This window comes from Elgaria multicarinata, chromosome 5 (genome assembly GCF_023053635.1).
Source record: "Elgaria multicarinata webbii isolate HBS135686 ecotype San Diego chromosome 5, rElgMul1.1.pri, whole genome shotgun sequence".
NCBI classification, from domain to species: Eukaryota; Metazoa; Chordata; class Lepidosauria; order Squamata; family Anguidae; genus Elgaria; species Elgaria multicarinata.
Window position 1 is genome coordinate 125,418,195 of NC_086175.1, and position 19,850 is coordinate 125,438,044.

Consider the following 19,850-nt stretch of genomic DNA (forward strand, 5'->3'; position numbering starts at 1 on the left):
GTTCAACATCTAAGGTCCTCCTCCGGGTGCCTACTCCGAGAGAGGCTCGGAGTGTGGCAACGAGGGACAGGGCCTTTTCGGTGGTGGCCCCCAGACTGTGGAATGATCTCCCTGATGAGGCTCGCCTGGCGCCAATGCTGCTATCTTTCCGGCGCCAGGTTAAGACTTTCCTCTTTGCCTGGGCATATGGCGGCACATCCTAATTACCCACATGTTTAGTTTTTAATTGGTTTTTAATGCTTTATGTGTGTATGTACTGTGTTTTAGAGTTTAAAATTTTGTATTCTTGTTTTTATCTCAATTTTAGAATTTCTGTAAACCGCCCAGAGAGCCCTGGCTATGGGAGCGGTATATAAGTATAATAAATAAATAAATAAATAAAGTAAGTGTCGGTCTCAATCCAAATTGGGACTGTGCACAGTTAGACTAGAGTAAATTAAACTATCGGACTCAGCTACACCATTGGGATAACATGTGTTTTCGTTCTGAATTGACATAAGAAGAGATATGCTGGATCAGACCAAGGGTCCATCTAGTCCAGCACTCTGTTCACACAGTGGCCAACCAGCTGTCGACCAGGAACCTACAAGCAGGGCATGAGTGAAATAGTACGCTCCCGCCCATGTTCCCCAGCAACTGGTGTATATAGACTTAATGCCTCTGATACTGGAAGTAGCCCATAGCCATCAGGATTAGTACCCATTGATAGCCTTCTCCTCGAGGAATTTATCCAACCCCCTTTGAAAGCCAAATTGGTACCCATCACTGCATCTTCTACATAAAAAGAGCCATACTGGATCAGACCAAGGGTCCATCTAGTCCATCATTCTGTTCACACAGTGGCCAACCAGCTGTGTGAACAGGACACAAGTGCAGCAGCACACACGCCCCCCCCCCCCAATATTCCCCAGCCACTAGTGTACATAGGCATTCTGCCTCAGATACTAAAGGTAGCACATAGCCATCAGGACTAGTAGCCATTGATGGCCTTCTCCTCCAGGAATTTATCCAACCCCCTATTAAAGCCATCCAAATTGGTCATCTTGTGGTAGTTAATTCCATAGCTCAACATGCATAGTATTGCTCTGCTACTGTGATACATTTTAAAGAATTCTCGCTTTAGGCTGCTGTGTCAAAAACTAGCTTCTTTTTGAAAGTGAGATATTCTGGCACACAAAGAAACCTCAGCAAAGAGATGGCTGAATAACTCATGATGTAGCCATTTGTCTTATTAGTCCATTGAGAGAGATCATAAGGCATCTTTACCGGAAACTGTCGGTAATAACTGTTGTTGATGACCTTCAGTTTTTTTCCAAGAGATCATGCTCATGTTCATGTTTATCAATGGACTGCAGTGTTGCGCAAGATAGAAATAATCAAAGACCCAAGTTCACTTTTGGAGCTTCTGGATCATGTGTGTGAATGTGTCCCCCGTTTTAAAAAGAAGAATGAAATGAAAGGAATGTTGGCCTGTGAAACAAAAGCTCAGTGTTACAAACCTGCGATTTTGTCTATGTAATGAATGGGGCACCTCGTGTTGTATCCAGTTAGCCCATCATGCATTTTTTTAAAAAATGCAAGTAGGGTCATTGAGAGCGGTCAGTGATAAGTGGTGGATCTGGATTCCTGGAGGGACCTAGTTGTTACCTTTGTAAAGGCATCCTTTCTCCAAACTGCTTAGACTGGTATACTACTTAGCTCAGGGATGTTTAACCACTGGGCCACTTGAGGTTTCATTCTGGCCACAGCCCTTTCGTCCAGCCATGATCATTTGCTAAGTTTCTCAGTTTTTGTGCAGTTACCCTCACCCCGTTCTAAAAGGTTGGAAAACTTCTGCAAGGGCTTAGAGCGTCATCAGAAGGGGGGAAATCACGTTTCCTACCGTCACTTTTCTGTCCCACAATAGGGATGAGGAGCTTCCTCTGTCTTCTCACGGGGGAAGAAAGAGGAAGCAGCAATAACTACATGGGCCATTCCATGGGTGTTTTTATTGCGCTACTTTTCCTGTTCACAGCAGGAGATGGCGGCAAGTTTCAGCTCAAAAAAACCCACCGGATTTATTGTGTCTTTTTTTGTTGTGGAAAATAGAGCATTAGGAGCAGAAGGCGGGCGGGAGGCGGGCGTTGTCGTCAAAAGGACCCACAAAAACCACGAGTGGCCAGTAACAAGTGTGCGATAAAATGCTCATCTGATGATGCTCTTAGTTACTGGTAGAGCTATTATTTTTATTGTTATTGTTATTCCTTGTTGGATAAAGCACAACTCTTAATGCTATTTTATAAGGAAGGAGTTCTACTGTCAAAAGGGAAAAAAATAGGAGTGTAGGAATATATTATAATTATTATTATTTACATTTCTATACTACTTCTAGACTGAAGCTCTCTGGGCGGTTTGCCAAGATTAAAAACCATTAAAAAAATCAGTATACAAAGTTTATAACCCTTTTAGCCTACAGCACCCGGTATTCCCAGGCGGTCTCCCATCCAGGTACTAACCAGGCCTGACCCTGCTTAGCTTCCGAGATCAGACGAGATTGGGCGTGTTCAAGGTAGTATGGCCGTAGGTGCAGGCTAAATTCCCTCCTGCTGATGGAGGTGAAGGCACGCTTTAAAAATCACCCTAGCACCAATGTAGATTGCCCAGCAGGTTGCCCTAAAGCCGAGGATATAATTCATTTCCTAGCTGAGTGCCCAAGGTATGCGGAGCTGAGGAAACAATACCTTGAGCCTTTAATTCCCAGGTTTAATTTCATGACTTCTAAAGGTGTAGTCCTTACTCTTTTGGCTGGTACAGACTATTATATATCTTTTAGGACTGCGAAATTTGTACACCGGGCGATGGAGGCCCGGGAACCACTGATTGTCTCAAACGATTAATTTTAATATCCAATATTATATGTTGGTTAACATTGTAAATATAACCTGGACGATTGTTATCCTAGTTACTCTTATTTGTAGCACTTCCGCTGGCTTGTGGCAAGCTCGCGGTGGGTATGTTATTGTTTTACCTGTTTGAGAATGGCCCAGGTGGCTAATATATATATATATAACCCTTTTACATAAAAACACACAGACAGTACACACAGAAAAAACATATATCTAAAAAATGTTTGAGCAATCAACCGTAACCATAAGAGAAATTCCAAGACCTGATTTTAACTCTTCATATGCTGCCAGATACCTGAGAAAAGAGGAAGGTCTTCACCTCGCACCGAAAAGATAATAGTGATGGTGCCAGGCGGGTCCCGTTGGGGAAATCATTCCATTCATAGGCTGGTGTTTGGGGCCCCTCCCCTTTTGCCTTCGGTCCTGCCCACTCCTGGAATTTATCCCCCGAGAACGTCTCTGAAATTTAATTTGGCTCTCAGACTGAAAGAGGTTGTTTCAGAGATCATGCTAAAGCAAGTTCTGTTCTCTAAGGTTTTCTAGATTTGTCCCAGGCCAAACTCTCATTTGGTGCTACATCTGAACTAACAAACTAGGTTTTGAGGTTATGTCTGAATCACAGCCGGCATCGAGGTTAGCTATGATTGGGCACCTGGCGAGGACCATACCCCAGCTGGGGCCCACTAATAATAGCCCCCGGGAGTTCCCTACCTCTTATTTATTTATTTATTTATTTATTTTATTACATTTATATACCGCCCCACAGCCAAAGCTCTCTGGGCGGTTTACAACAATTAAAATGGTAAACATTAAAAGTATACAAAATTTAAAAACCATCAAAAACATAAAAAACAGTATAAAAACAACAGCATCCATTTAAAAACAACAATTCTGGGGTCCATTAAAAACAAACTTAACGTTGTTAAATGCTGTTAAAATGCTGTTAAAAATGCCTGGGAGAAGAGAAAAGTCTTGACCTGGTGCCGAAAAGATAACAATGTTGGCGCCAGGCGACCCTCATCGGGGAGATCATTCCACAGTCGGGGGGCAACCACTGAAAAGGCCCTCTCCCTTGTTGCCATCCTCCGAGCTTCCCTTGGAGTAGGCACTCGGAGGAGGACCTTAGATGTTGAGCGCAGTGTACTCTTCAATATTGCTACCTGTTTGCTCCTGCTTCTTGCTCTGGCTTAGACAATGGTTGTGGTGAGGAGGGGCAGAAGATGCCGCTGCTTTCTTGCCAGCGTCAATCAAGTAAGTTCTAGCAGTGAGAAAGAGAGAGAGCCAGTGTGGTGTAGTGGCTAAAGTGTTGGACTGGGAGTCGAGAGATCCGGGTTCTAGTCCTCACTTGGTCATGGAAACACACTGGGTGACTTTGGGTCAGTCACAGACTCTCAGCCCAACCTACCTCACAGGGTGGTGGTTGTGAGGATAAAATGGAGAGGAGGAAGGTTATGTGCGTTGCCTTGGGTTCCTTGGAGGAAAAAAGGCAGGATATAAATGCAATAATAAATAAATGCAATAATAAATAAATAAATAAATAGGATGATGAGCGAAAGCAGCTGATGATAATGGTGGTGAGAAGGTTGACTCACAGAGGGAAGGAGCCCATACAGGGTGTCCCTCAAAAACCTGGAGCTAGCAACCATCTGAATCAACCCCATGACATGAAGAGCTCAGCAATCTTGCCTCTTTAAGCACTAGTTTCTCAATTTGCTCACAAGGTCAGACCTGACCAAGATGACTCACACACCACGCTTAGCATGATTTCCAGATTTGGAAGCATCTGCTTTCAGTGGATTCTGTCGTAAGTGGAGCACTGTAAACATACAGCTCAGTCTCTTTCCAAGAACTGCATCACACCACACATCCTGTCCAGGATCAGCTTTTTCATATTTACGTCTGTTTCCATCATAAAATGCATTGATTAATTTTCTCAGCGTCTCAGTGCCTCCTGCAGTATTTCACCAAGCTACTCTGTGGATGGGCTCTCTTTCTTTTTCTTTTTTCTTCTTCTTCTTAAATCAACCAATAAAATTGATTTTAAGATGAGGTTTTGCCAAGTAATAGCTTTTTCAACGATCTGTTGTAGAGTGAATATCTGTTCACAGCATGATCTGCCTGGGCGATCTAATTTGGTCTATTTTCTTCGAGAAGTATTGTCTGTGGTCCTCCTTATTTTATCCAGTGTAACAACAGTTATGTTTTTTTTCTCCCCCAAGATGGGAAAAATTTGTGTCTTGGATATGACCATCTGTATTTCGGTGGAGTCTCTAAAATGCCTTCTCTCCCATCTCTGACTGCATCTCCTTGTTCCCTCGTGATCTATTACTAAATTATGTCAGCAGAGTGACCCAAATTTCATCTCCAAGACTCAAGCTCTATAGCAGGGGTGTTGAATTTCTTTGAATCCGAGAAGCTGTCAGGTGCTGCATTCTAGTGGTGGGCGGAGTTCAATTAGTTCATATTTTGAACTAATTGAACTAAACTTCAGTTAGCTCAAAATATGGCAGCCAGGTTGGTCACTGGTACATCTAGGGGTGACCACATTACACCAGTCTTAAAATCTCTTCACTGGCTGCCAATTAGTTTCCGGGCGAAGTGTAAAGTATTAAAGCCCTATGTGGTTTGGGTCCAGGCTACCTGCAGGATCAACTTCTCTTGTACAATCCGCCCCGCACACTCAGGAAGAATTTACTTCAGTCAGCAAAGACTAGGCTGACAACCATTACCCAGAGGACCTTCTCTTCTGCTGCTCCCAGACTGTAGAATGGCGTGCCGGAGGAGACTCGTCAACAAAAGTCTTTTAGCATTCAAAAAAGCTTTCAAGACTGATCTCTTCCGGCAGGCCTATCCCGAGGAATTTTAGGATGCTTTTAGGATGTTTTTAGGATGTTTTTTAACAGTGTATACTACGTTTTTAATCAGTATTTTATGTATTTTATGCTTGCTGTTGTTCCCTGCCTCGATCCAATCAGAGAGGCGGGTAAGAAATAAATTATTATTATTATTATTATTATTATTATTATTGGCAAAAGGGGGAGGGGCAAAGCACCAACCCATGTGTTTTAGTTTCAACCTCTTAAAGCCTTAAAAGGGGAGCATTTCAACCTTTTAAAAGGAGGAGGGAAAACTGCACAATAGCCAAGAAACCTCCAAACAATTGGGGTAGGGGAAGGGACGTGGGAGAGGGGTATGGCGTTCTCAGAGAACCTAGAGGGGATGGATTGGGGCTTCAGGTTGACTGGATTTGACCTGTGGTCCTGAGGTTCTCCACCCCTGCTCAGGATCCAAAGAAACATGAGTGGAATGAATACACCAGTGAGTGTGTTCTGCAAAAATGTTGTACAAACGCCAGTGGGGGTCTAGTGGAGTATTTCAAGCTGTGTCAAATGATCACGCAACTATCCGTCAGTACTTTGTCTGTGCACAGCTCCTAATAGGAAGCACCGCCTCACAGCTGGAGGACCAATGGGGTCCTTCCCCGTTGGAAATCAAGCATTGCTTTGCATGTGGGGTTTCAAAGTGGCTCTGATTGCAAGCAGAGGCTGCAAGGCCTTTCCAGTGGGGAACTGCAGGCCCCTCAAGTGTTAGGGGTTGCATTTGCACTTTTTAAACTGCCCAATAACCCAAGATCTCTGAGTGGTGTACAATATATTAAAAGCAGAAGATGCAAACAATGAAGCGACAAATAAGAACAGCAGATAATAAAACTAGCATTAAAGAATACGAAGCTACAGGTACATGAAACCAATGAAAAACTCGCAGCAAAATACGAGTGCAAAATACAATTACACCGAGCAGGATTTTCTACTATGAAAGTGGTATATAAAAGGCAGGAGCCACACTACTTCTTTAGAACGGTATTGAAGTGCATTGCAGGATCTTCACTACTGCTTTATAGTGGTACTGAAGTGCCCTGACAACTGTTGGGGCCCATGGCAGCTCTACACCAAGCAGGATATAGCACTATGAAAGCGGTGTGAAAGCATTATATGATATGTGTCAGTGGGCCCCAACAGTTGTCAGTGCACTTCAATACCGCTATAAAGCAGTAGTGTGGATCCTGCCTTTTATATACCGCTTTCATAGTGGAATATCCTGCTTGGTGTAGATGAGCCCTAGATATCTGGCATTCAGTCTGAACGCAGGAAACAATAGGATTGTATGATTCTAAATCAATTTGGTTATCAACTTGGCAAATGTGTGGTCCATGATGTATATGTGTGTGAGTGAGAGAGAGAGAGAGAGAGGGGGCGGGCGGGCGGGCATGCATCTTTTAAGAAGTGTGCTTTTATCGTTATAGGTCAGGAAAGATTTGGTAACATGACGCGCGTCTACTATCGAGAAGCTATGGGAGCGTTTATTGTCTTTGATGTCACAAGGCCGGCAACGTTTGAAGCGGTCACCAAATGGAAAGAGGATTTGGACACTAAGCTGACTCTTCCCAATGGCAAACCTGTGCCCACAGTTCTCTTGGCAAACAAATGTGACCAGGGCAAAGACGTGCTTGTGAACAATGGCATCAAGATGGAGCAGTTCTGTCAGGAGAACGGCTTCGTGGGGTGGTTTGAAACGTCGGCGAAGGTAAGTGTTCTTGTGTTACATTGGCTAAGGTGGCTGTCCCCAAACCTGGTGCCTTCCAGGGATGTTGGATGTGAACTCATATCAGCAGGTGTGGCCAACGACCTGGAGATCTGGGAGTTCTAACTTGAAACATCTGAAGTGCACTGGGTTGAGCAAAACTGTGGTAAGGGAACTGTTCTTGTATTACTTCTGATGATGATGATGTTTATTATTATTTATTACATTTCTATACAACTTTAACAAGGATAGCCCTGGTAAAATCATTCCCAGTTGGATGTTACAGCTGTCATTCACCAAATGTCACATGCCTCCTCTCCCCCCCTTTCATTCTGCCTGGCATATTCCTTTTATGGAGTGCTAGGAGGAGTGTCTCTAATGGTGTGTGGTTCACGTTGGGGGGTGGGTAAATGGTGCTACCGCCACCCCCTCCCAAGCCTGTATTATGCCCCACGCTCCAGTTGGGGGGATTCAGCGTTCTATTATTATTATTTAGTTCTGCAAGCTTGGAGTCTGCACACATTTGCTTAAGCCCATGCCCTGTACACACAACAATATATTAACCTGAATTTACTTAGGGCTCCTCTAAATGAGCAATTTACTGGTGATTGGCCACTTGCGAAAGTTTGCGAGTCTTTTACGTGACGTTGTAACGGCCAAGACATCTCCTGCAGTATTTCCTGGAAATTCTGCAATGAAAGAACCACCTTTAAAGTGGTAACATGCTGAAAAAACGCTATCTTCCACCACTAGATGCCATTGTCTTGTTGAAGTGAACAGAGGGGAAGTATTCAATTCAATTCAAACCATGTGGTCCCCCCCTCTCCACCCATGTAATGCAGCCCATAACAACTGTGCCAAAAAGCAGAAAGCACAAAAGCCCCAGTTAAGCAATGGGATTTCTCCTTAATGTAGAGACATTCTTAAGAGTAATATCCAATGGTATGTCCACTCAAATGTATGAGGCTTGAATAATGGGACTACCTCTACATAGGACTAACATTGGATACTACCCTTAGATCCAACCTGTGAAGAGTATACTTTTGTCCCCCTTCCCTCCCGTAAGCCATCATTCTCTACAATAAAATTAGTTTGCAGGCAGTATTTAATGTTGCTATAGCCAGAGGTGTGTCATGGGCAGTGAGAAGCATTGCTCATTTCAGCATTGGCTTTCCGTACATGGAAAGATCAGGCCACTGAGAATTGAAAATACCTTACAGATGGAGCCAGATTAATGCATAGTTCAGTGTATGTGTGTGTGCTTGAACTTGCAAAGGGCCTCCAGTTTCATTAGAGTGAGCTTGCAAATTAACTTTTTTTTAAAGTCCTAATTACATCAAGTTCTTAAATAACTGTATCTAGTCTCCAGTGTGCTTTGGCCGATGGCAGATAAAACCAGCCGCAGTGGAGTTGATAAAAATGAATCTTTTCTTGCATTTAACGGAGAAGCAAATTGTTTTCCTTGAATTGGATCTTGCGAACCAACCTGCAACTGGCTCATTAAAACTGAGAGGCAGCCGTTTCAAGACAGACCAAAGGAAAGACTTCTTCACACAGTGGCTATGTTTAACTTGTGGCACTGTGGTTGTGGGAAATCCAGTGGGAGCAGGCCCGGAGGTCTCCTTTGCCTGCCTCTCTCCCTCTCTCTTCTGGAATATAAACTAGATTATTTCAGACTACAGGGGAAATGACTGGCTATTACTATCCTGGCCAGCTTGCAGATATTCCAGCAGCATCTGGCTGGTTTGTTTTAAGGATGTTGAAGCTAAGGGTCCAACCGGCCATGACGTTGTGATAAGGCGCCCTCACTCTTTTTGTTCGGCAGGTTAGCAGCCCTGATGGTTTCGCTTTCTCCTGCCTTTGAATGTTTTAAAATCTCAAGTCCTTTCTCCCCTGATTTCCATGAGGGCATCACCTCTGGAGGACAAGAAGTCTGCCTCAGAGGTGGAGGCAAAGAAAACCCCTAAGCCCTCAGTTGAGTTTCTCTATAATCACATGGCCATTTTTTTAAAAAAAATATTGATATTTTTGAAATAGAGAGGCACTGGAGAGTCCATTTGTGCTGCAGAGGAGGCTGGGATGTGTAGCAAACTGCCTTCCCTACTTGCAGCTTTTCCCCTCTCCATGGTTACTATGGCGTTACCCCACAATTGAGTGTAGTGTGTATGTCCAGATTAGTATGTCTGGCAAGTAGAGAATGTTAGGACTGAGTGGGTGTGGTTTATGATGTAATAGGTGGGCGGGGGGAAAGGAGTATATAAGGAGAGTGTTGGGAGTTTGTGAGGTACTATGAGTTTGAGTGAGTGTGAGGAAAGTTGTTTAGTTGTAGACTAAGGGCCTTGCTAGACGAGGCCCGGTTTCCCTGCTGTGCGTCCAGATGATGGGGTCAAGGTGCACTGAAGCCTCCCTTAGCGCGCCATAAGCGAAGTCGCTTATGGCGCGCCTTTTCCGCAGCCCCGGCCTCAGGCCGGGGCTGCGGAACGTCTAGCAAGGTCCGTGGCTTTTTGCGGCTATTCATTTACTCGTGAGTAGCCAGGAAAAGCCACGGACTGGGCACAGCACTCATACGAGCGCTGTGCCCATCGGGCCGGGGGGGGGGGGATCCTGGGGGGGACATAGGGGGGGAAGGCCGGACCAGCAGGAGAGGGGGATGGCGGAGGGCGACAAGGGAGAGGGGGAGGCATGGCGGAGGGCGATGCGGGAGACGGAGGGGGATGGCGGAGGGCGACACAGGAGACGGAGGGGGATGGTGGAGGGCGACACGGGAGACGGAGGGGGATGGCGGAGGGCGACACGGGAGACGGAGGGGGATGGCGGAGGGCGACACGGGAGGGAGGGCGGGGAAAGAGTGGGCAGGGGGCTTAATTAAAGGGTGGGATTCTAGGGATTTAGGATTGGTTTGAAGAGGGGGAGGTGGTTGGTGTGTGGAGAGTTTTGATTAGGCAGGATTGAAAGTTTTATATTTTTATTTAAAGCTTTTAAATAACAATAAACTTATTATTATTTTGTTAGCTACTAAATACCATGTGTCAGCTTGGCATTATTTACCTGCCTTACAGTTATTAAACACCCACACCAGATTATACCCACAGTATATTTAGAGCAGATCCTACGTATATTAAACCTGTTTCCCTCATAGCTAGGGGAAAGGTCTTAATTAACCCTCCCTTGGGTTTTCAAGTGGTGGCGCTTGGCCTGAGAAGGGTTTATGCGACGGGCCGAGTGTAAAGGTCTGTTCCTCGCGTGTGTGAATGGGGCCTGAGAGAGTTTCTGGAAACAACGTTGACCAACCTTCCTGAATCTGGTTTCTCTTGCCTTGACTCTGGACTGCTTCCTTGACTGCTTCCTGCCCTGAGTACTTTTGGACCAAACTCTGGCTCTCCTTGTTGGCTGTGTTGCCCTGGGACCTTGCTGCCTATGACCTGGGCTGTTGAAACCTTGGCTTTTGCCTGAGCCCTGATTGTGCTGCTCATCTTAGGACTCTAGTCGCCTTGAACCTGCAACTGCTAGGCTCAGACTCTGGAAACATGTGCCTAATCTACATCAAGCAGGATATTCCACTATGAAAGCAGCATCGAAGCGGTACATAAAAGGCAGGAGCCACGCTACTGCTTTATAGCGGTATTGAAGTGCACTGACAATTGTTGGGGCCCATTGACACAGACCATATAACATTTCATACCGCTTTCATAGTGCTATATCCTGCTTGGTGTAGCTTAGGCCATGGCATCACCTGTCCCTAACTTTAACCCTTTTCTTGCTGCCCCCAAGCTGCTATTAGCAGCGTGGTCAAATCAGACAATGTTGATCGTCAAATAAGACATCGCTAATAGTCCCTTGTGGGAAGCGACTGAGGGTGCAATTTACATCAGGGAAAAGGCATATGAGGGAAGGATTAAAAGCTTTGCATCCTCTATCTTCAAAGCAAAAAAATCAGCGAAATAAAAACTGCAGGGGAGGGGGAATCTTCCTCACAGATCTCCTGGAATACGTCTGGTTTGGCCTTCAGTTCCTTATCTGTTCAAAAGAGGTTATAATGCTGCTTCTTGTGTAATTAGCTCCCTAGAGATTTAAGGGAAACTGCTTGGAATTGCTATAGATTTCAGACTGAAAGCTGCATCTTGGCAGGAACAGGCCAGACATAAATACGTGAGTTCAACCTTAACTGCCGTACTACAGGACCCATAATAATATGTCTCAAAGTTGCTTGAAGTTTTCCTAAGGCAAGAGGGGAGTATAAACAGTGACCTGATGACTTCCAAGGTACTCCCAGCTCCATGATTCTGTTATTTTAAGGCAGCCTGTTGCAGAGTAAATGAATACAGCGGACAGCAGGCAGGGAAGTGGCTTCAGGAATGTTGAGTGGTAAGAGAAGGGAGCAGAGACAGAAATGCCAGTGTGAGAATAGGAGTGTTCTGGGTACACTAGGTCAATACTCCTCTTTTCATCTGTGCACTATTGGAGGGTATGCAAAATGAGCTTCCTATCTTGGGGGGATTTGAACCCAGGTCCAACATGTGATCTAGTTCACCACACTATTCCCTTCCACAAATGTTTCAGCTTAGCTCCTTGGATGATGTTTTCTAAAGCAGCAGTTATAAGATAATAACCACCACTATCTCCTAGTGATGAGATGATAATAAAGGGGGGCTGGGACTCCGGAAATCTGGGTTTCCTGCAGAGTCCTGCTTTGCTTCCTCTGTGGCTTGTGGAAACTTAACTCCATCCAGTCTCTCCCTGCCTTAGTCTAACATGCGAGAAAAAATTAGATGAAAACAAAAGCACAATTTCAGATCGGTTAATGCAAGGAGGGTCAAAGGGATGTCGCTGGTGACTCCAAATTTTGTAACGACAGCACAGCAGAAGTGCCCAACTCACTCCAATTAGGATGTTAAAACTCCTGATCTACAATAACTCAAAAGATTTGAATTTGTGCCTACAGGTCACCTCCATATGGAGCTCATGGTGTACAGTAGGTCATAGGATTCCCCTCCCCCTTGAAACACTGTTTTGCATCTGGCTCCACCCATCTGTCCCACCATTTTGCCCCAAGCTTTGGTTGGTGGGCTTCACAGTTCTGGTAAACAAATAAATCCCACCACCACCACCAAGGTAGATCCTACAAGCCTGAAGTCTGCCCATGCCTGGGTGAATGATACACATGGATATTAATATTAAAATACACATGGATATTATTATTATTATTATTATTATTACCACCACCATCAGTGTACATGGTGCTGTATTTATTTATTTTTATTTATTTATTTATTTATTTATTTATTACACTTATATACCGCTCCCATAGCCACGGCTCTCTGGGCGGTTTACAGAAATTCTAAAATTGAGGTAAAAACAAGAATACAAAATTTAAAACTCTAAAACACAGAACATACACACATAAAGCATTAAAAACCGATTAAAAACTAAACGTGTGGGTAATTAGGATGTGCCGCCATATGCCTGGGCAAAGAGGAAAGTCTTAACCTAGCGCCGGAAAGATAGTAGCGTTGGTGCCAGGCGAGCCTCATCAGGGAGATCGTTCCACAGTCTGGGGGCCACCACCGAAAAGGCCCTATCCCTCGTTGCCACACTCCGAGCCTCTCTCGGAGTAGGCACCTGGTGGAGGACCTTAGATGTTGAACATAGTGACCGGGTATATTCACGTCGGGAGAGGCGTTCCATCAGGTATTGTGGTCCCAAGCCGTGTAAGGCTTTATAGGTCAAAACCAGCACCTTGAATTGGGCTCAGAAACATACAGGCAGCCAGTGCAAGCGGACCAGAGCAGGTGTTATATGGTCAAACCTTCTGGTTCCCGAAATCAATCTGGCCGCTGCATTTTGCACGAGCTGCAGCTTCCGAACCGTCTTCAAAGGCAGCCCTACGTAGAGCGCATTGCAGTAATCTAACTTGGAGGTTACCAGAGCATGGACAACTGAAACCAGGTTATCCCTGTCCAGATAGGGGCGTACATAGTAAATTTTCAAACAAAAGAAAAAAATAAACAAAGCTCACAATCTGATACAGGCTTGAGTCAGAATAAGTCTGAGGTAGAATTTGGAGATGGAGTTTTGGTGAATCGTAGAATAGCAGAGTTGGAAGGGACCTACAAGGCCATTGAGTCCAACCCCCTGCTCAATGCAGGAATCCACCCTAAAGCATCCCTGACAGATGGTTGTCCAGCTGCCTCTTGAAGGCCTCTAGTGTGGGAGAGCCCACAACCTCCCTAGGTCACTGGTTCCATTGTCGTACTGCTCTAACAGTCAGGACGTTTTTCCTGATGTCCAGCCGGAATCTGGCTTCCTTTAACTTGAGCCTGTTATTCTGTGTCCTGCACTCTGGGAGGATCGAGAAGAGATCCTGGGCCTCCTCTGTGTGACAACCTTTCAAGTATTTGAAGAGTGCTATCATGTCTCCCCTCAATCTTCTCTTCTCCAGGCTAAACATGCCCAGTTCTTTCAGTCTCTCTTCATAGGGCTTTGTTTCCAGACCCCTGATCGTCCTGGTTGCCCTCCTCTGAACACGCTCCAGCTTGTCTGCGTCCTTCTTGAATTGTGGAGCCCAGAACTGAACGCAATACTCCAGATGAGGCCTAACCAGGGCCGAATAGAGAGGAACCAGTACCTCACGTGATTTGGAAGATATACTTCTATTAATGCAGCCCAAAATAGCATTTAGCCCAAAATAGCATTTGCCTTTCTTGCAGCCATATCGCACAAAACTCAAGTTTTGCCGATTCACACATCCCTAAGTGAAAGAGTGTCCTTCTAGTGTCCTTCAGGGGCAATGCAAGCCCATCCTGGCCATATTGCTGACGATAAAGCTGCATTTCCTTGTTCCTGATCATGGTAGAGTAATCATGATAATCTCGAATAATCCTGAATAATTGGGATCCCTTCAGTTTCTCCTGGGTTTCAAAAAGCCACAAAATTTCACACTGCCATAAACTCAAACTACTTGACCATATAAATCCAGAAGCAATGGTACGTCCTGTTACCACAGGAATCATAAACCCTAAGAGATTTACATGGCCAGTCATTAAAAAATAATAATTTGGAAGTGGCAAGCACCCATAAAAATAAATGAAGCACGTTATGTCTGCCAAGGAAGCAAGTCACCCAAGTCTAAGGAGATTTATTTCAGATATTACAATGGAGACATTCATGTTGCACCTTCACGTTATGTAGGGTGACCAACTGTCAGGATTTCCCCGGATTTGTCCTGGTTTTTGTTCTTTCCATGGTGTCAGGGGGGATTTTCTATAATTTTCAATAATGTCCTGGAATGACACACCTTCCCCTTTAAGGCTGCCATTAGCATGGCAGGAGGGAATGACATGCTTTCTTGAGGTACATCATTCCCCCCACCCCGAGCTCCAGTTGAGGTCTTAAAGGGGAAAGTGGCTCATTCGTGGACATTATAGAAAAGGCCCCAATTGGAGTGGATGGTGGTGGTGCAGAATGAAATCCTTTCCCCTCCTCCACTCCAATCGGGTTCTTTAAGGTGGTGGGGGAATAACATACTTTCTGCAGGACTCAGAAAGCTGCTTCCCCACACACACACTAGGTGTCCTCTTTTTTGGTTTCCCAAATATGGTCACCCTAGTACTATGACTGTTGTGGTTGTTTATTATGTTATAAAAAATAAAGAAATGGTTTTATATAAGTGTAAGTTCCTTATTTAGTATATTATTATAGTAGTTGTGTGCCTTTGCTACTCATTGGTTGCTATCATTTACTTTCTGTGAACCGCCCAGAGAGCTTCGGCTGTTGGGCAGTATAAAAATGTAATAAATAAATAAATGTGACCGAGGCCACGCCCCCTTGGGGGCTGGACATGTTGAGTTGGCACCGCCTTGGGGGTGGGCATGTTGGGGTGGCCACGCCTCCTGAGGGCGGCCATTTTGTCCTCCTTTTTGGTTTCCAAAATATGGTTACCCTACGTTATGGCGAGACAAAAGATGCAGACATAATCCTGGGAACGAATTCTAAAAGTTCATTTTGAGTTTTCTTGCAGGTGTATTCAGCCAAATGATTTTTCTCCCTTTCTCAGATTCCTTGATGGCTGCTCGCGCAACCACAGGGCTGCGTGAGCATCGTCTTGGCCCAGCGAGCACTGGGCAGCCATCTGCCTGGGCGCCGAAATCATGCACTTCCCTTCCTGCATCAATGGCGGCTGCCATTGATACAGCAGAGTGAAGTGAGCAATTTCAGGAGCCTTATGTAAACTGTGTACTTCCATCCCCTGTGCCAATGGCAGCCTTAAGGAGGCTCCCTAAATCACGCACTTATCTCCGTTTCATCAATGGCAGCTGCCATTGACCCCGGAAGGGGAAGTGCATGATTTAGGAGCGCGAGCAAGCAGCTGCCAAGTGCATGCTGGGGCCTTGTGGTTGCTCAGGTGGGGTAGGGCTGGGCAAAGCTGGTAATAGGCCCGGGCCAGGTGGGAAATGTAGGCCCCATTTCAAACTGCTCATTAAGTATTTTTTAATCAGTTCTAAATACATATGGACTAGAACGATTTATAAAAAAAGATAATGGCAAGCACTTTTATTCAAGATGTATATAAGACATCTTTGCCTCTATCAGGGGGACTCGGAGTAGGCCCCCTCAAAATCATAGGCCCATGACAACTGGCCTCACTGGCCCCCATTCTGCCCAGTCCTGAGTTAGGGGTCTGCGCTCATGCCAGGAGTACCCGATTGGATCCAGGGGGCCAGATGCAAAGGGGGTGCCAGATTCCTTGACCCAGTCGGGCACTCGTGGCATCTCTGTGTAAGGATAGATTGATCAGTCTAGTTTCAGTCCATTCCATCCTGTTTGTTTCGATTTGCAATCTCTATATACATTTACAGTGCTTTGAGTTCACACACACACCCTTTGACTCATCCAAATGTTGTATTACAACCTGGAATTAAAATGGAGTGAATTGGCATGTTTACCATTGGCTTTGCAGAAGATGCTTAATCCTTTGAAGATGCAAAATATTTTTATTGTGGCACAAAAGTTAAGTAAATGAAAACAAACTGACATTTGTTGGTTGCATAAGTTAGGGTGACCCTGTGGAAAGGAGGACCGGGCTCCTGTATCTTTAACAGCTGTATCGAAAAGGGAATTTCAGCAGCTGTCATTTGAGTGCATGCAGCACCTGGTGAAATCCCCTCTTCATCACAACAGTTAAAGCTGCAGGAACCTTGCCCTCTTTTGTATCTGGGTTGTTGTTATTGTTTTGGTAGTTTGACGCCACCCACCACTGGAATAAAGCCACCAAGAGCTTCTCTGAAATTGACGTGGGCCCTTGAGCTGAAAGAAATTCAGTTCGTCTGCCATAAACAAATAGGAAGCTAATGCAGCCGGAACAGAATTGGTAATCATATTACAGCGCTTGATCTGACAACCTCAGAAGTCTTTTAATGGGAATCTCTACCTTGATCGAAAGAGCTTTTGTCTCTATAGCAGGATGTAAGAACCTGTGCAATTTTTAAAAAAATAGTTTAACCTCTTAACTCTTTTTTCTCCCCCCACCCCACACCTGTAGGAAAACATAAATATTGACGAAGCCTCCAGGTGCCTGGTGAAACACATCATTGCTAGTGAGAGTGACCCGATGGACCCTGTGCAACCTGATGTCATTAAACCACACTTGAATCCTGCCAAGCTCATCAGCTGTTCAGCTTGCTACAAATCCTAAGCAATTTCCAAGCTGTTTGCGGACACTGGAACTAAGCAAATAATAACTTACAAAGAAAAGTGGCTCCAGTGTGTGTAGCCCAGCTTTTGCTGCTCCTGAGCACAAAACTGAGATCTGAAAATTTAAATTCTTCCTAAACCATGCAGGTGAGGGGGTGGAGGGGGAACTTCCCAATTTTTTTTTATTATTATTATTCTGTGGATAGTTTGCAAAGCGTCTTCTACAAATCTTAGATATTATTTTGACTGAGCTGTTTCAAGTTAATCATCATTATTCAGCCTAGGTGCTCTGTTTAGGAAGGCTGAACTGTTTGTTGCTTGTTGTCAATGACTCTCTTGAGAGAGACTTTACATTTTGCTTTCTGAGGATGTTCTCCGGATGCATCCCGGAGATGCAGCCACGTTCACGGAAAGCATTTCCGCAGATGCAACCGCGCCCACAGAAAGAAACAAAGAAAAGGAAAAGTGTTGAATATTCATGGCTGTTTGGGGAAACATATCATGGAGTCATTTGCAATATTTTTCTAGGGATTTTTAGGGGGGGTTGGAATATATTCTTTGCACTGCAGTCAGTGACACGAGTGCTGAATTCCGGCAGCGTCGCCCAGTGGTTAGTTATTCAGGTACGAATCTGAGAATCTGCCTTAGGGATCAGCAGATGTTCCCTATTCCATTTTGCTATTGTTCGTAGATGGGCTTTGCCCTGGGTTCCACTCTGGATGCCTTCTGGTTTAACCCAGAACTTCTAAGGGCACAATCTATGAGCTAGGAAATAGGAGATCGCACCCTAAAACTAATTTCGAAATGGACAAATGTGTAATTTCCTCCGGTTTTAAATTTATGTCTCCCCCACCCCATACAGATTATTAATGGCTCTGAACATATATATGCATTGATTAAAACACTACACAAAAACAAATCTTGGTGCAATTCCTGGACTTTGCTAACCCTGAGCTGATGGGACCCTGGCCATGAAACTATTTCCCACAGCCCTTGTGTCTATTGGTGCCAAATATGTGGGCTCGTGGTGGTGGGGACCTACCAACCACTGTCTTCTTTGTATTTTTTTCACACCATTGCAAAGCAATTGAAGAGGAATTACTGATTTGGGGTGGGGTGCAAATTAATAGAATAATTTATTCTTTGAGGTGAGCTGGATGAGAAATTTCTTAGCTGGCTTCACCTTCTGTGAAACTTAAATGAATTAACAAATCCTAGTCATTATTTCTGAAATAGCCAAGACGTTATTTCTGAATTTTCCCAATCCCTGGGAAAATTTTGGAGCAGATTATAAAGAAGTCAGTCTGTAAGCACCTTGAAAACACTGAAGTGATTACTAGAAGTCAGCATGGATTTGTCAAGAACAAATCCTGCCAGACTAATCTGATCTCATTGTTTGATCAGGTAACCTCTCTTGTGGACTGTGGGAATGCTGTGGACATAGTATATCTTGACTTCAGCAAAGCTTTTGACAAGTACCACATGACATTCTGATCAACAACCTTGTTAAAAGTGGGCTAGATGGAATAACTATTAGGTGGATCCACAGTTGGCTACAGAATCGGACTCAAAGAGTACTTATCAATGGAACCTTCTCAAACTGGGGAGAGGCAACGAGTGGGGTACCACAGGGCTCAATTCTGGGCCCAGTGCTCATCATTTTTATTAATGACTTGGATGAGGAAGTGCAGAGAATGCTTATCAAATTTGCATACAACACAAAACTGGGTGGGATAGCTAATACCCTGGAAGACAGAAACAAACTTCAAAGTGAACTTGATAGGCTGGAAAGTTGGGCTGAAAACAGAATGAAATTTAATAGGGATAAATGCCAAGTTCTACACCTAGGAAAAAGAAACCAAATGCACAGTTACAAGATGGGGGATACTTGTACTACAAGTGGGAAGGTTCTTGGAATTGTTGTAGATCACAAGCTGAATATGAGCCAACAGTGTGATGTGGATGCAAAAAAAGCAAATGCTATTTTGGGGTGCATTAAAAGAAGTATAGCTTCCAACTCGCGTGAGGTACTAGTTCCCCTCTATTCAGCACTGGTTAGGCCTCATCTAGAGTATTGCGTCCAGTTCTGGGCTCCACAATTCAAGAAGGATGTAGACAAGCTGGAGCGTGTTCAGAGGAGGGCAACGAGGATGATCAGGGGTCTGGAACCAAAGCCCTATGAAGAGAAACTGAAACAACTGGGCATGTTTAGCCTTGAGAAGAGAAGACTGAGGGGAGACATGATAGCACTCTTCAAATACTTAAAAGGTTGTCGCACAGAGGAGGGCCAGGATCGCTTCTCAATCCTCCCAGAGTGCAGGACACGGAATCATGGGCTCAAGTGACAGGAAGCCAAATTCTGGCTGGACATCAGGAAAAACGTCCTGACTGTTAGGGTAGTATGACAATGGAACCAGTTACCTAGGGAGGTGGTGGGCTCTCCCACACTAGAGGCATTCAAGAGGCAGCTGGACAGCCATCTGTCTGGGATGCTTTAAGGGGGATCCCTGCATTGAGCGGGGGTGGGTGGGTTGGACTCGATGGCCTTGTAGGTCCCTTCCAACTCTACTATTCTATGATTCAGATATAAATTAGCATATCCAAATTTTATGCAGATTTGTGGCTTGTGGGTCTGAACTCCAAATCTTTTAAGTGCCTAGCATCACCAGTGGTGTGATTGTCTTATGGAATCAT

At 44.7% G+C, this 19,850-nt stretch overlaps 1 protein-coding gene and 1 non-coding gene across 2 annotated transcripts in view; one reads left to right on the forward strand and one right to left on the reverse strand.

Annotated features, from left to right (window-relative positions):
• The window catches only part of RAB38 (RAB38, member RAS oncogene family), a 31,257-nt gene extending 13,345 nt beyond the window's left edge, over positions 1-17,912 (forward strand). Inside the window, exons 2-3 of the mRNA XM_063127183.1 lie at positions 7,189-7,469; positions 17,005-17,912. Of these exons, the coding sequence (XP_062983253.1) occupies positions 7,189-7,469; positions 17,005-17,157 (434 nt within the window). The 3' untranslated portion in view covers positions 17,158-17,912. The remainder of the gene's footprint in view (positions 1-7,188; positions 7,470-17,004) is intronic.
• LOC134399810 (5S ribosomal RNA) lies at positions 2,447-2,565 on the reverse strand. The gene has a single exon (XR_010025521.1). It is a non-coding gene; the product is annotated as a 5S ribosomal RNA (ribosomal RNA).
• Positions 17,913-19,850: the final 1,938 nt, after the last annotated feature.